The 13,061-nt window shown below is 40.2% G+C and overlaps 1 protein-coding gene across 2 annotated transcripts in view; it reads left to right on the forward strand.

Moving 5' to 3' along the window:
• The window catches only part of PARD3B (par-3 family cell polarity regulator beta), a 431,776-nt gene that overhangs the window by 319,813 nt on the left and 98,902 nt on the right, over window positions 1-13,061 (forward strand). For both annotated transcript variants that reach the window (XM_074829348.1, XM_074829347.1), the window contains exon 19: window positions 11,601-11,711. In XM_074829348.1, the coding sequence (XP_074685449.1) occupies window positions 11,601-11,711 (111 nt within the window). The remainder of the gene's footprint in view (window positions 1-11,600; window positions 11,712-13,061) is intronic.

The raw sequence follows: 13,061 nt of genomic DNA on the forward strand, positions 1-13,061 counted from the left end.
GGCAATATAAACACCAATAAGAAATAATTCTTCTAAAAATAGTGTATAAACATCTGTGGTACGGAGTCAGTGTGTGAAAGGCAAGAAATATGCAAGGAGGAAAAAGTTTGGGGAATCTGGGCTGTTTATGTTGTTTGTGCAACTTCAAGCTACACAGTTGTAATAGCAAAATAAAAGTACTTCATGGTTTTAAGCACTATTCTAGCAATTTTCTCTGACCTTATCCAGTAAAATGTATTTCTCTATCTGATTGCTCCAGAATTACTGCTTTTAAGATTCAAGAAACAGAAGTGATTGCCAGGTCTTCACTGAAACCTTATAAAGAAAGTTTCTGGCGCATAGTTCATGAGCAATACTATTGAAAGCAGATATGAGAGCGCTGTGTAGTTCATGTAATTGACTAAAAATTTCAGTCACTTAGTTCTGATATTTATTCTTTATTTATAAAGTGGCACTGAGGAAAGGTTTTTAATATGTTCAGTCTAGTTTCCCAGCCTGATGAGAGAGTCTATTGTGTAGCAACTAGATGAAACATTCCCTGTCCTGAACCCTTGTCCTTTGGCTGCCAGAACCACATTTTGTGAGAATGGTGGAGTCCTTTGCTTTTTCCTGTATTAGTTAGTCACAATCTTAGCATGAAATTAGCAGTGGAGTCCTGGAGGGTTAGCAGTCTTGCTGACTTGTTTTTATACATGCCATCTAGGATTACCTCTTGCTGAAAATAACTAGTAACCAAAAGCCACAATGTATGAGAGTTGAAATACTTTCTTAAATCGTTCTTAAAGCTTAAACTCGGCTATAACTAATCAATTTGATTTCAAATAACTATTTTCTAAATCCACAAAAACCTAGTGGCAGAAGATCTTGGCAAAGGCAGGCTGAAGTTCATCTTCCCTGAACATCGCCACTTCCCAGCTCCTGCTCCTGACATTTTGCTTCATGTCAGTTTTGCTGTACCGAGAACAGGGAAGGGCTTCCTCTTGAGATTTGGGGCAGAGGTTTTTACTTAATTAACTGGCAGAGGCAGCCTGAGAATGACAGACAGTGCCTCCTTCAGTCCCCGAGTGAGCAGTGTTAATTTCCTGCAAAATACGGGGGAACATATTCCCATCAGTACCTCCACACAACTCTTACTGATGCTAATGAGAGCTGGGTGCTTGTATCAAAGGGGAAATTGCTATCTGTGCGCCAGGGCTGCATCCCGAATCAGTGGATGGTGGGGAATTGCATCGTCTCACTGGTTCTTTTTTGATGCATCGTGTCTTTCAGCAACTTCATTGTTTTTTCTTCTGTTGCTATAGCTATCCTAAGCCAAGTTTTCCTAGGAAAACCACAGAATAATCTAGTATAAGTTTTGTCAGTATGCCACATAAAATGCTCTAAAGCTGGGATTTCTGGGAAAATAGCAGGGGAATTTTGGCAGGTCAGACTGGTTCTTCTGGACTTGCTCAAAAATAGTGGTGAATTTGTTTCATGTGGACAGCTGTTTGTTTGCAAGCTTCCTTTAGTACAATATGAAAGTGATTCAGCCCCCCTAATTCATCACTGGAAATCTCTGCTACCATCCAAGACACTTAAAGGAATCACATTTACAGTTCTAATTGATAGCCACTGTTTTGACAGGCAAACAGATTTCTCCTCCCAGTGGCTTCATGCAGTTGGCCTCCAGCAGACCTTACCATTAGCACAATTCTACTGAAGAGGATATGCAAGCTAATAATAAATCTGTAGGGAAGGATGTTAACCACAAACTACTATCTCTAATTAGTAATGTACAATAGCCAAGGCCAGGGAGGGGAAGGTATTATTTATCAGAAGGACTGATTTTGACATTTTAAAAATGCAAAACTATCTATTATTTATTATGCCAAAACACATCTTTCGAAATACAGTATATATAACTCTACGCTTATTTTGGCATTGTTTTAAATGTTACTGCTTTGTAAAAATGTCAGCTATAGTAGAGGCACGGAGGTGGGATTTGTGATGCTTTAACCTTAGAAGTGGAACTTAAAAACAAGTCATCTTAAGTTTTCTCTTTGCCTTTACAACCTCCCTTCCCTATTCAAGAACCATCTCTCTCCCTCTTAGAAGTCTCCCTTCGAAAGAGTCTCTTCACTGTGTGCTGTCTCTTAGTTCAGAGTTTCTCAAGCACTCCAAGCAGTGCAGAGCTCAAATACAGGCTAATGCATCCCACTGAGAAAAAGTGGAGAGCGTTTTTTGGTAGCTCAGGTACTGTAGAGATCTCTGCATGTCTCTGCTACATATGGCTGTATGGTGTGTCAAAGGCAAGAGTGCTGGTTCCCAAGACACAATCCTTTCACACAGTCTCCAGCAGAAATCTCCAGAAGAGATGTTTCTGTAGCAGTGCAGCAGTAGAGCATCTGAAGGGAGTGTGGAACAAGGAGGGGGAGAGTGAGTGTGTTAGGAGAGGAGGAGGATTGAATGAGGGGAGAACTTAAAGGAGATGGGGGGGGAATAGTCAAAGGGAAAAAGCATCATAGCAAACTGGTTGGAAAATGAGGCACATAGATATGCAGTGATAATGTAATCATAGCTCTGAGGTGATCAGTAGAGAAAGAGAATAGGACCTTTTAAACTGGGCAAGAAATTTTTACCCTTCATGCCTCAGTTTCTTCATTTGTAGAATGGATATGATGATATATGCTCAACATTAATTGATCATTAGAGAGTCACTACAGTCCCATAGAGAATGGAGCTTTCATGAAGGCAGGGGTGTTGTCTCAGTCGAAACATAGGGGAGTCCTTTGTATTCCTGCTGTTTTTCAAGGGTCATGTTTTATCTCGTTGGAACCTGCAATGAGCAGTTTCACTTCATGAAAGTCAGATAAGGCCCAACAAATTCCCACTGTGGCATGTAAGGGGAGGAAGGTACGTGGTTTGGTAGAGAAGGTGAGTACTGCAGTGCTGAGATGATTAGCAAGTCTGACACCTCGAAGTATCATGGCTCTGAGTGCAAATGTAGCAGGTTTTCAGTTTTGTTTTGCAAATGTCTTTTATTTAATCTGCCTCATGAGCTTTGTATCTGCAGTTCTGATAATGTCACAGTGGCATGTTGTTTTTTCAATAGCCAAGAGGGCTGAGCAAAAAGTTTTCTAGTGCAAGTGGAGATTCTCATATAGTGCCTCAGTAGCTGAAATGCTAAGAAAAGCACCAAATACCATGAGAGTTAAGATACGAGAAAAATGAAAAGTCCTTCCCCTTATAAACATGCATAATGTATACATATGCTATACATACATATATAGTTGATATTTCAGTAAATTCTGGGGTCGTGTGCCTAGTAATAGGGGAAAGAGGCACACAATAGATGAGGAGAAAGCATGAAACGAAAAAACTTAGCAGCCTGTTCTTGTCAAGTTTGGCATACAAAGAGCTACTTTTTAGCTTCCTTCAGTTGGTCTTTTCCCTGTCCCACCTTCAAGTGGTTACCTTCAGAGGGCTGGAGTTGCTGGTGGGACACTGAGGCATACTGGCTCGCACTTGATTGCAGCATTTCCAAAGCCACATCTGAGAAAACCACAAAGTCAGCATGTAGTTCTGGAGGGGCAGCTGGCAACATCCACAGGCTGCACAGGGAGTCTCTGTCTCCTACTTTGTCTTACTGACTGAACCTTAGAGGAATAGGTTCAGTCAGAAACTGCGTTTATCTTTTTCCTGCATGACAGAGAAAAACAAATTCCTGGAAAAACTAGTAGCTAGCCTAACTGCCTGCTTCGCTCTTCTTTTCATGGAGAGATGAGAAAATAGCTAACAATGAAATGGGAATTAAGAAAGCAGAGTCAAGGGCTACTCCGGTCCTTTTTCTTTGCCCTAAGTATGAGGTTACCATGCCCAAGACATGGGTGTGATTATCATGTTCCCCTGGGGTTGGCAGATTGGCATTTGCAGACTCCATACAGAGTAGGCATAGCTATGTTTCTGTGCACTGTCTGGGACAGAATTAGTATTCACTTCAGAAGAAATTACTTGCCTGTAGAGTGGAACCAAGAGGGGAAAATGGCTGACACTATATGAAAGTAGGGAAAAATAAAAATATATGGGAATAATTCCTTACTTGGGTGGAAGGTAATTCTACAGTCTGGTGGACAATCAGGCAGGGCTTGTTGCATTGGACAGACTATAAATCAATTTTTTCCTTCTTCTGATCAAGCTGTAAATCACAGCTGTGCTCTATTACTGCAGTTTTTTCTTTCTTGATGTATGTGACGTGGGATACAGAATTCTTGTTCTGGTGACCAAAAAGACCAGCAACATGGTCATCAGATGATTGAAACATCATTTCATGGAATAAAATAATGTCCAATAAAAATAGTGGTGACCCCTCTTCATAAATGCTGTTTCCAACACTCAGACTACCTCAGCATGTTTTCTAAAAACAAATTCCTTGAAGTATGAAGGATGACTCTTCATAGCTGCCTTCTGTTTACATTTACATAGTAGTCAGATAGGAGTTATTCCATTCCATTGGTTCAGTAGATGGACTTTGTGGTTTTGCAGCAACCACTTCTAACTCAGGTGGCCCAAGTCTTAGGATACCACCACGTTCCTTGGTTTTTGTCTTTGGTCACTTCATATGCTGCAGAAGTAAGATTTGATACACAGTACAGATGGAAAGGACTGCCCCACTGGTAAAGATTTCCTAATACCTAAGTACCAGAATGAGTTACAGTAACTCACTTCTATCTAAATTAAGAGCAAGTTCTACATTTAAAAAATAAGGCTATGGGGCTCAAAGGCTTAGGGAAGATGATGGGTAAAGAGATTTTGGGGCTATTATTTAGATTGCCTTTGTTCTGCAATTTCTAGGCAGAAGAACAACCTCTTGCATTTCACATGGCAAACAGCCTCCAGTCTTTTATCTGATACTGAAACACAGATAATATCTGAGACAATGATGCCAGCAATTAAGATTTTCTTTTATTGCTGTCCACATGGTTGATACTCTCAGAGTAAACTTCACTATGTAATTTAGGGCTTCTGTTTGACATTTCGTTTCTGCATGTGACCCTCTCCATTGAAGATTATAGATTATTTACCTGTGAGGTGTTGCAGCAAGCAGCTTCTCAGCTCGGTGCTGGGAATTCTTTCATTAGCCCTGAAGTCTGTGAACAATGTGATGATCCAAGCATTAATACAAATGTGATTAACTGTCTTTTCTCAGCTTTGTTTGCTTTGTTCTACTGATGCCTACAAGTTACATAATGAGCAACATGTACAGGGTATGCATTAAAGGCAGTTCCCCATTGTAGCAGGCTTCATGGCAAATTTATTTTCCTTTTAGCAAAACTTCAGTGGGGAAAAAAATTGCACTGTTGATTTATTTTGAATGAACTCCTGGAAGGCTTACTAAGTATGCCATGTGGAAAGCTCCTTGAAGTGCTGAGGGTTAATACTCTTCGCTCTTAATTTCAAATTCCAGATAAATATGGTTTCAGCTTTGATCTTATCTGGACTAATTCTTTGTCACTGTACTAATTAATTCAGCATGCTGCAGAAAAGATGCTAATTTGGGCATCAAAGACATAAACGGGTGGGGGGAGGTTGTGTTTAATCAGAGTTGTTAAAAAGATAAGTTTTACTCCCATTAGACTGGATCTGGAAGCTCGGTCATTTTAGTCTAGCTCCAGCAGCCTGATACAGTAAATTTAAAAGAAAATACAAAAAAGGCACTTGTTTGCCTAATGTTGACATAACAGGAGCAACATATTTTGGTGTTAATATCTATTTCTTTATATTCGCATTTTCTACATAACTTTCTGTTTTCCTGCTGACCGTAACCAGTTTAACTCTGATCGCAGCATTAGAATAACGTGGATTATCTTCCAAAATAATTTGAAGATGGCTAAATATGACGATACTCACATTCACGAAGCTTAGCTACATTTGCAAAATACAAATAATAAGTGTAGCACAGGACATTTTAACAAATTGCTATGTGCCTCCATTGATAGGTTAGGTCATTTTTCGCTTTTCATGGGTGCTATTTTTGATTGCCCAAGGTGCCCTGTTGTTCACCACAGAAAGCTGCTGCTTTTGCCGCCTGCCTCTGGCTTGGCCCTGAGAGCGAGCCCCAGAAGGCAGGGAGCAGGGAGGCACCAGGCTAGCCATGTAACTCTTCCTTCAAACCTCACTAAATCTAGTTAAAAGTGGATTTTTTTTCTTTCCTTTTTCAAATCTCTTTCCAACTTACCAAACAATATTGGTGTTGCACATAGCAGTGCTCAGCCCAGCAGTGGTGTTCCCATTTTACCCCTTCCTTTCCCTTTCCCCAGAGTTGGAGGCACTACCCACCCGGGAGCATGGAGCAGAAGGGGCTGAAATGGCCCTCTTCGGCGTTCATCATCTTATCTGGGCTTTTTTCTCACCCTGTCAAAGCAGGGAGGCTGGGTCAAAACCTGCTCCTGGGCAAGGCTTTGTCATGAGAAGGTCTTGCTGCAGTAGGTCTTGTATGTGGGGGCATTGCCATGTTGCTGGGGCTAAATCCTCCACAGAGGGAATGGGATCCACTCGCTGGGAGGAGGGGGCTGGTAGTGGTGAAAGGAAAAGAGATGCTCATCCCTCCTGGCTCGCAGGCCCCTGTGCAGAGCTGCCCTTTTACCAGAGCTCACGTCATGGAGGTATTTTCATCTTCTTGGATATCGGTGAAGATTTGAACAGTGTTGCCCAGCCCTTGCTGTATGTGCTTCATTCTCAACATGTCAGAAGTTGTTTTACCAAAATGTGTTCTCTTCTTTCTGTAGTTTTTTCAGCTGTTGCAAAGCTCTTGGTCCCACGGGTGTAATACTCAGTGCCGTACTTCTGCCCAATAAGTAAACACTTAATAACAAACTTTTTAGGTATTTACAGAGCCACTAAAAATGTAAAAGATGTATTTCATTAATGCTGCTATTAACATAAACGTAAAATGAGCCTGGCCTGTAATCACCAACAAGTCTGACTCACTAAGGATCTTTACAGCAATGTTTAATACTTTGTAAAAGTGTATGTATGAAAGTGATTAATCAAAGCACAGCACTGCTTCTAGAGTATTTCTTCTGCTGTAAAGCTGAGTGATAAAATAACTTAAAACACACGGCAGTAGTGGCAGTTAATAAGGTTTTTATAGTCCCTGTGTGGACCTGAAAATCATACCTTATTAGTATCTTTATCTTTCTTGCTCACTCATTCATTCTTACTCACATTTAAATTTAATTTTAAGGGTTATTTCTAGTCTTTCATAAGGGAGCTGCTTTAATAATCTCAGCATTTTTCCCCATTTGCTGTGAAATGACTAGGAGTCAGAGCTTTTGTTATGTACTTTACAAATCACTCTGGTTTTTTGCAGATCATTTCTGGAGATGTCAAGATTTTATGACATTGTTAGGCTTTGTATCTTGCTTCACTGTGTCATAGGGCCTCTTGAATTATTTCCTTGCAGATGTTTGCAATTCCATTATGTACCCTGTTACCTGCAGTGACACCTACTGATCTAGGGCAACTGAATTAACTAAGAAATCCAAATTGCTGAATTTAGTCAGCAAGCTGCTTAGGGTTCCACCCACCAGATGTTTCTCCTGCTTAGAAGTCTGGGACTTTATAGACCTGCCTGCGTTTTAATCCTTGAAGCAAATATCAACACATTTGAGATCTGGAAGCTCACGGCTCCACACAGAAACAGAGTGTTGCCATGACCACAGCTTTAGGTCTTGCATGTAAGATGTTTATCCCAAGTATAACAGAGCAGATCTATAGGAGGTTTGTTTTAATTTTTATACCTTGGAATCCTTGAAAAGAAGCGTACATATGCTTTAATGCTATGGCCAATAGAATGGTAATAAATACTGCAAGAAGTATTCACACATTTGGTATTCAGACTTCATTCATTTAATGCTTCTAAGGGGAAAAATTTTTAGTTATTTGCAGGGCACCTTTTGAAATTAATAGAAATAGGATAGTTTCTCACTATTGCACAGCATGTTTTCAACTGTTGTATATGGGCTTTTCCCATAAGGATGAAGCGCTCGGAGATCTGATCACATAAAGAAAATCCCTTTATGCTTTTGTTTACAGGACTATGCTCTGTATAGTTGGAATATTAATTTTCTCAACTGAAAAGTATACTGAAGTTATTAGGGCTTTAACATACTTAACAGTGCTTCCCAGTGATAATTGGAGAACTGGGGCAGGCACTCAACCTGAGAAGATACGGATTTTTTCCTTACTGTCATTATGATTACAAGTGGCTTCATTTGACATAAATTGATTATGGATGGATGTAAAATGAGAGGATACAGCCAATCCATTTGTTTTCTGATCTTCTACTTACATTTCTCCATTTGCAGCATAAAGTTTTCAGAATAACAATTCTGTCAGATACTAAGTTGAAGAGAATTTTGCTGTGCACAGTATAGCGAAACAGACCTTTTAAAAATTTGTGCACCATACATTTTTTCATTAATGTTTTTATTCTTCTGACAATAGTATTAATATGGAAGACAGATTTTACCACAATCCAATTATTTGTTGCCTGGAGAATTGGAAACTTCAAAACCCAAAGCCATTCAGTTTTCACAGAATTTTAATATAGATTTGATTAATTCCATAGTATAATTTTGACAGTAGATTTTATCCTGTCCTTATTGAAATCGTGAGAGGGCCTCACACTGATATCAATGAGAACATGATCAAACCCAGTTGGGCAGCAAGTACTCTTACGTCTTTTTTTGGTTCCTATAAGCAGTAGAGAGCCATTAAGCCTGTAGTGCACAAACCCATGCAAAATTACAATGGCTGTAGTTTTATCATTGGATAGTCCATGGCAATTAGAACACATCAGTGAGCAGATGATAAATTTTAGGACAGAATGTATAAATTCAGGCATGGTTGATACTGGTTTTTTTGTGTTTTAATGGTGTCTACTCTATATTGCTTTTTCTAACAGTGTTAAATTTTTTGCTGCTTTTATTTTTTAATGTTTGCAAGATTTTTGTTGAGCTGAAAAACATATTACAATAATAATAAAAGAGAATGGATTTTTATGGTATAGCAATGTGCAAAAGAGGCAAAAAATCTGAACATTTCCTTAGCCTCGAGCTATATGCTGTATACTTAGTATAACAGGTAAAAATTGTAAGGCTGCACAAATCCCATCTGAAGCCAAGAATAGCAAAAAAAAAGAAAGTTGTTTTTATCAAGACCGACTCACTATTCCCAATTTATAATTACATTGGAACTTGCCAATTTTATGGCAAGAGCAGCTCGACCAACAAACAGCACTATTTTTGCTGAGAGTTGTCACGTTGGCAGTTATTACAATCAAAATTGTCACTTTATTTCAAAATGTATTTCCCCAGTAAGCAAAAAATAATACCGAAACTTGAAAGGGATGTATGTTAAAGATTTTTTTTACATTTCTCTCGAGTATACAACATATCCAACTTCAACTCCCTGCAGCAATACAAAATGCCCAAGAATAATGTTTTCAAAATCAATAAATACTACAGTTGAATATGAGACTCCACAAACCCATAATTGAAACTGTGGGAGAAAAGCAGGCAGCCTGAATACAAACAAAGTACCAGTGTTGGATTATGACCAAGATGCAAGTGCTAATACGGCCTCTCTTGAGAAAACTGCCATAAGACCTTCCCAGCATGTGCAGGTGTTGGAAAGCAGGGGTGTTTCAGGTGCAGCCTGCGGGTGTTCATCCCCAAGCAATTTATTGTTGGGCTGCCTGACATCTCTGTAGAGAGCAATATATATAGTTTCATCTAGCTTTTCCTTCTCACCTGGGTTGTCTTGTATCTGTGAGCCCTTCTTACTTTGTATCTTCTCACTCTGTATGTCCAACCTCTGTCTCACTCTTGTGTTTCCCAACTGATACCTTCACTGCCACCACCACCCTTGGACAGGGTTTGTGGCTCCACAGTCTCTTGGGACTGCTAGAACTCAGAAAGCAGCAGTGGAATTAGTGTGCTGTTCTATACGCTGGAAAAGCTAAAGCATGGAAAGTATCTGCTGTCTTTCTGAAAGCACTGAAATGAGTAGGGACCGTAAAAAAAGAATTGAAGGTTGTTTGTAGGCGAGGTGTATGTATATTTTGATCAAAGAATGTAAGACACCATCTACCTCTATTGCCACACATAAGGAAGAGAAAACCATGCACTGAGATACGACTCTTCTACTCCCCAGCACAGTCCATGGCAGAGCCACAGTAAAGCTTCTCAAGTTATTACCTGTAGTATTTGCCCTTCTTCTTGTTAGCTCCACACACTACATGTCTGTCTCTCATGCCCATCATTCCCTTTCTAACCAGGTTCTTATCGTCTGGAAGACTTGCTACAGAGTCCCTAAAAGCTTCATTTGACCACAAGCTCAGAATTATTGATTAAATTCACAAAAAAATTGAATCATTAACTTATGAGCCTGACAGAGCATTTGCAAGATTTCTGCTTTCGTCAGAGAACAAACTAAAGTCAGTGATTTACAGCTTAAGTATATGCACAGTAGATCAGCTCTTCCACTTGAGGCAGTTTGGGCTGACATGAAAAATAAAAAGGTAAAAGAAAGATCACCAAGTCAGTGCTGCAGACTTTCACAGAAGAGTTTGCAGTTTTGAGTCAGAGTAATTAGTTTGCAATATGGTATATTTAATGAGGAAATCATTACTTTTCTTTACATTGTCATGCATGCAAGGACACGTTAATTTGCATGGGAAGACACAGATTGATCATTCACTTGCAGACCTGAGAATTCCGAACTGGGGAAGAGGAGAGGAGGTTTTTATACTTTTTGGCCCATAATTCATGAGCATGTTTGACATACGTGACCCCTGTATTCTGTCTAGCTCCATCAGAAATGCAATGTAGCTTCCCAGTTCAGTCACCTTTTTATAAGCCCCATAAAGCAGACTTACGTTACGCATATTTGTACACTGTATAGAACAGTGGGACCCCAAACTGATTGGGGTCTCTGGAGGACTTTCACAGCATAAATATTACATGATAGTATATTACTAGGCTGAAAGAAAAACCCAGAAGTATTTTTAAAAAGAGCTCTTATGAACTGTCTAGTTTTGTACTCCCAGAATATAGAAAGATTTTATTCTTTCTGATGGCATCCTCATTTAAACAAAGTAGAAATCCTTACATTAAGGCCAAACATGAATGAGAGACAATAGTTACTGATAAGAGCAGAACACGTGGTCCAGTCTGAGTGCTGACACCACAGCCACTGCAGATTACTTTGAGAGGTGTCCTGTGGTAAGAAGAACCTTCAGCCACTTGAAAATGTGCTGTATTAATAGTCCAGCTTTGCAGTGCCTTGCATTTCAGGTTTGGTGGGGCTTTTCAACTTTGTTTCAAGCAATAGCTTTCAAAAGTACAGGGTCCAAATTGATTTGTAACCAGTCCTTCCTATTGCATATGGTCCATTTAATACTGGTAACTTATTTTGCAGTGTGGGAAATTTATGAATGACTAATATAAAAACTCACAGTGTTTTGATTGCCTAAAATTTCTGTGGTTTATGATAGAAAAGTACTGGGTTTTCTTCTGGTAATTATTTCCTCCTGTCTCCTTCCTTGATACCTTAAACAGATTTGGAAAGAAAAAAGAAGATAAAAGTGGGAAAACAGATCAGAAGGGGAATCCAAAGCAAGGCATGCTTAAAGAGGAGGAGCTGGAGAAAATGAAAGATGAACGTGAAAGGTGAGTAAATGGTGGCAGCATGTTTGTTCATCAAATGAAAAACTTCAAAGCAAGGGATTGCTTGGGACAGACAGACAGCCTGGCTGGAGATGTCCCAGACCATGTCTGCTGGCAGTCAGGTCCAGACAAAGCAGAGCTTTAGGCCAGTCTCCTGGCCAAGTCAGGGCTGCTGTATGGCAGGAGTTTGTCTGTCTCCTGCAGCTTCTGTGCACTTCACTGTGGTAGCTGCTATTCAAATCCCAACTTCTGCTTAGCTGGTGAAGATGAGTTACTTCAAAACCTGTTTCACCCCTGCCCATTCCCAAGACCAGCTGACTTAGTAATTTTTTTCCCTACTTCTCTAAAGCTAGAACCTCCTCCCTTCTCTCCTGACAGCCGCTGCTGTGTTTTCCAGCACTTCAGACCTCTGGCTTCAGCTGGCTGTGGCATCAAATGGTTCTTTTTGTGCTTCGGTATGTTCTTTTCTGCACAGGGTTTGCTGGTTAGCCACATGTTGCAACAATATCTACTCAACAGATGATGAGTATGCCAAGGTACACCAGGAAGAAAGCAGGTTAAAATGGTTAAAATCAATCTGAAGAGGCAAGGGTCTGCATGCAGTGGGGTGGGTGAGATAGGCAAGGCAAGAGCCTGGGTGTGTGCCAGCTGTGAGTTGCCATATTTCTGAAGTAAGGCTCTGAGGCCTGAAATGAAAGGAGCCACTGATGTGAGTAAGCCCAGCTCTCTGTCTCATTCATAAAATACTCCTTTTTCATGCCCAATCATAGCAATTTCATTATCTTTCCAGACAAAGAGAATTTATAGTTTTCTGCTTTACCCCATGTCTGCCCTTCAGTAACTGGGGACAGTTTGTAAGTGCTGACAAGGCTCAGCAAACTCCTTTCTCCCTTTTCCCAACTCATCCAGATGTACTTCATGATATGTTGAAGAAGGTCTTTGTTTCCTTCTGACGACTGCTATCAGAGAAGTTAAAGAGCCCATACTTGCTGGCTCTCAAGAGGTGTCTGCAGTTGCTGTAAAACTTTCCAAGTTGTAGTAATATGGGTTGTCAGGACATGGGAAAAGCTTTCAGAAGTCTCTTTCCTTCACTGGAGCAGCCTGCTCCTGGGAGATGGAATGGAAGCAGATATGGTTCCTTCTGGGCAGGCAGGGTCTTTCCACATGAGCCAGCCTTTGTGGTGCTGGTCAGTGCCCAGGGAGAAGACACCCTGCTTTCATTTGAGTCATGCGGTGCGTGGTCAGCTATATAAGTGGTAGCGCTAATGGGTTTGATGGGGAAAAGAAATAAATCCAAACCCCAACCCTTGAAGTCTGCTGCTAATATTTAGTGTTTTAAAAGCTAGTAAGGTA

Source organism: Strix aluco, chromosome 6 (assembly GCF_031877795.1).
Source record: "Strix aluco isolate bStrAlu1 chromosome 6, bStrAlu1.hap1, whole genome shotgun sequence".
Classification (NCBI taxonomy): Eukaryota; Metazoa; Chordata; class Aves; order Strigiformes; family Strigidae; genus Strix; species Strix aluco.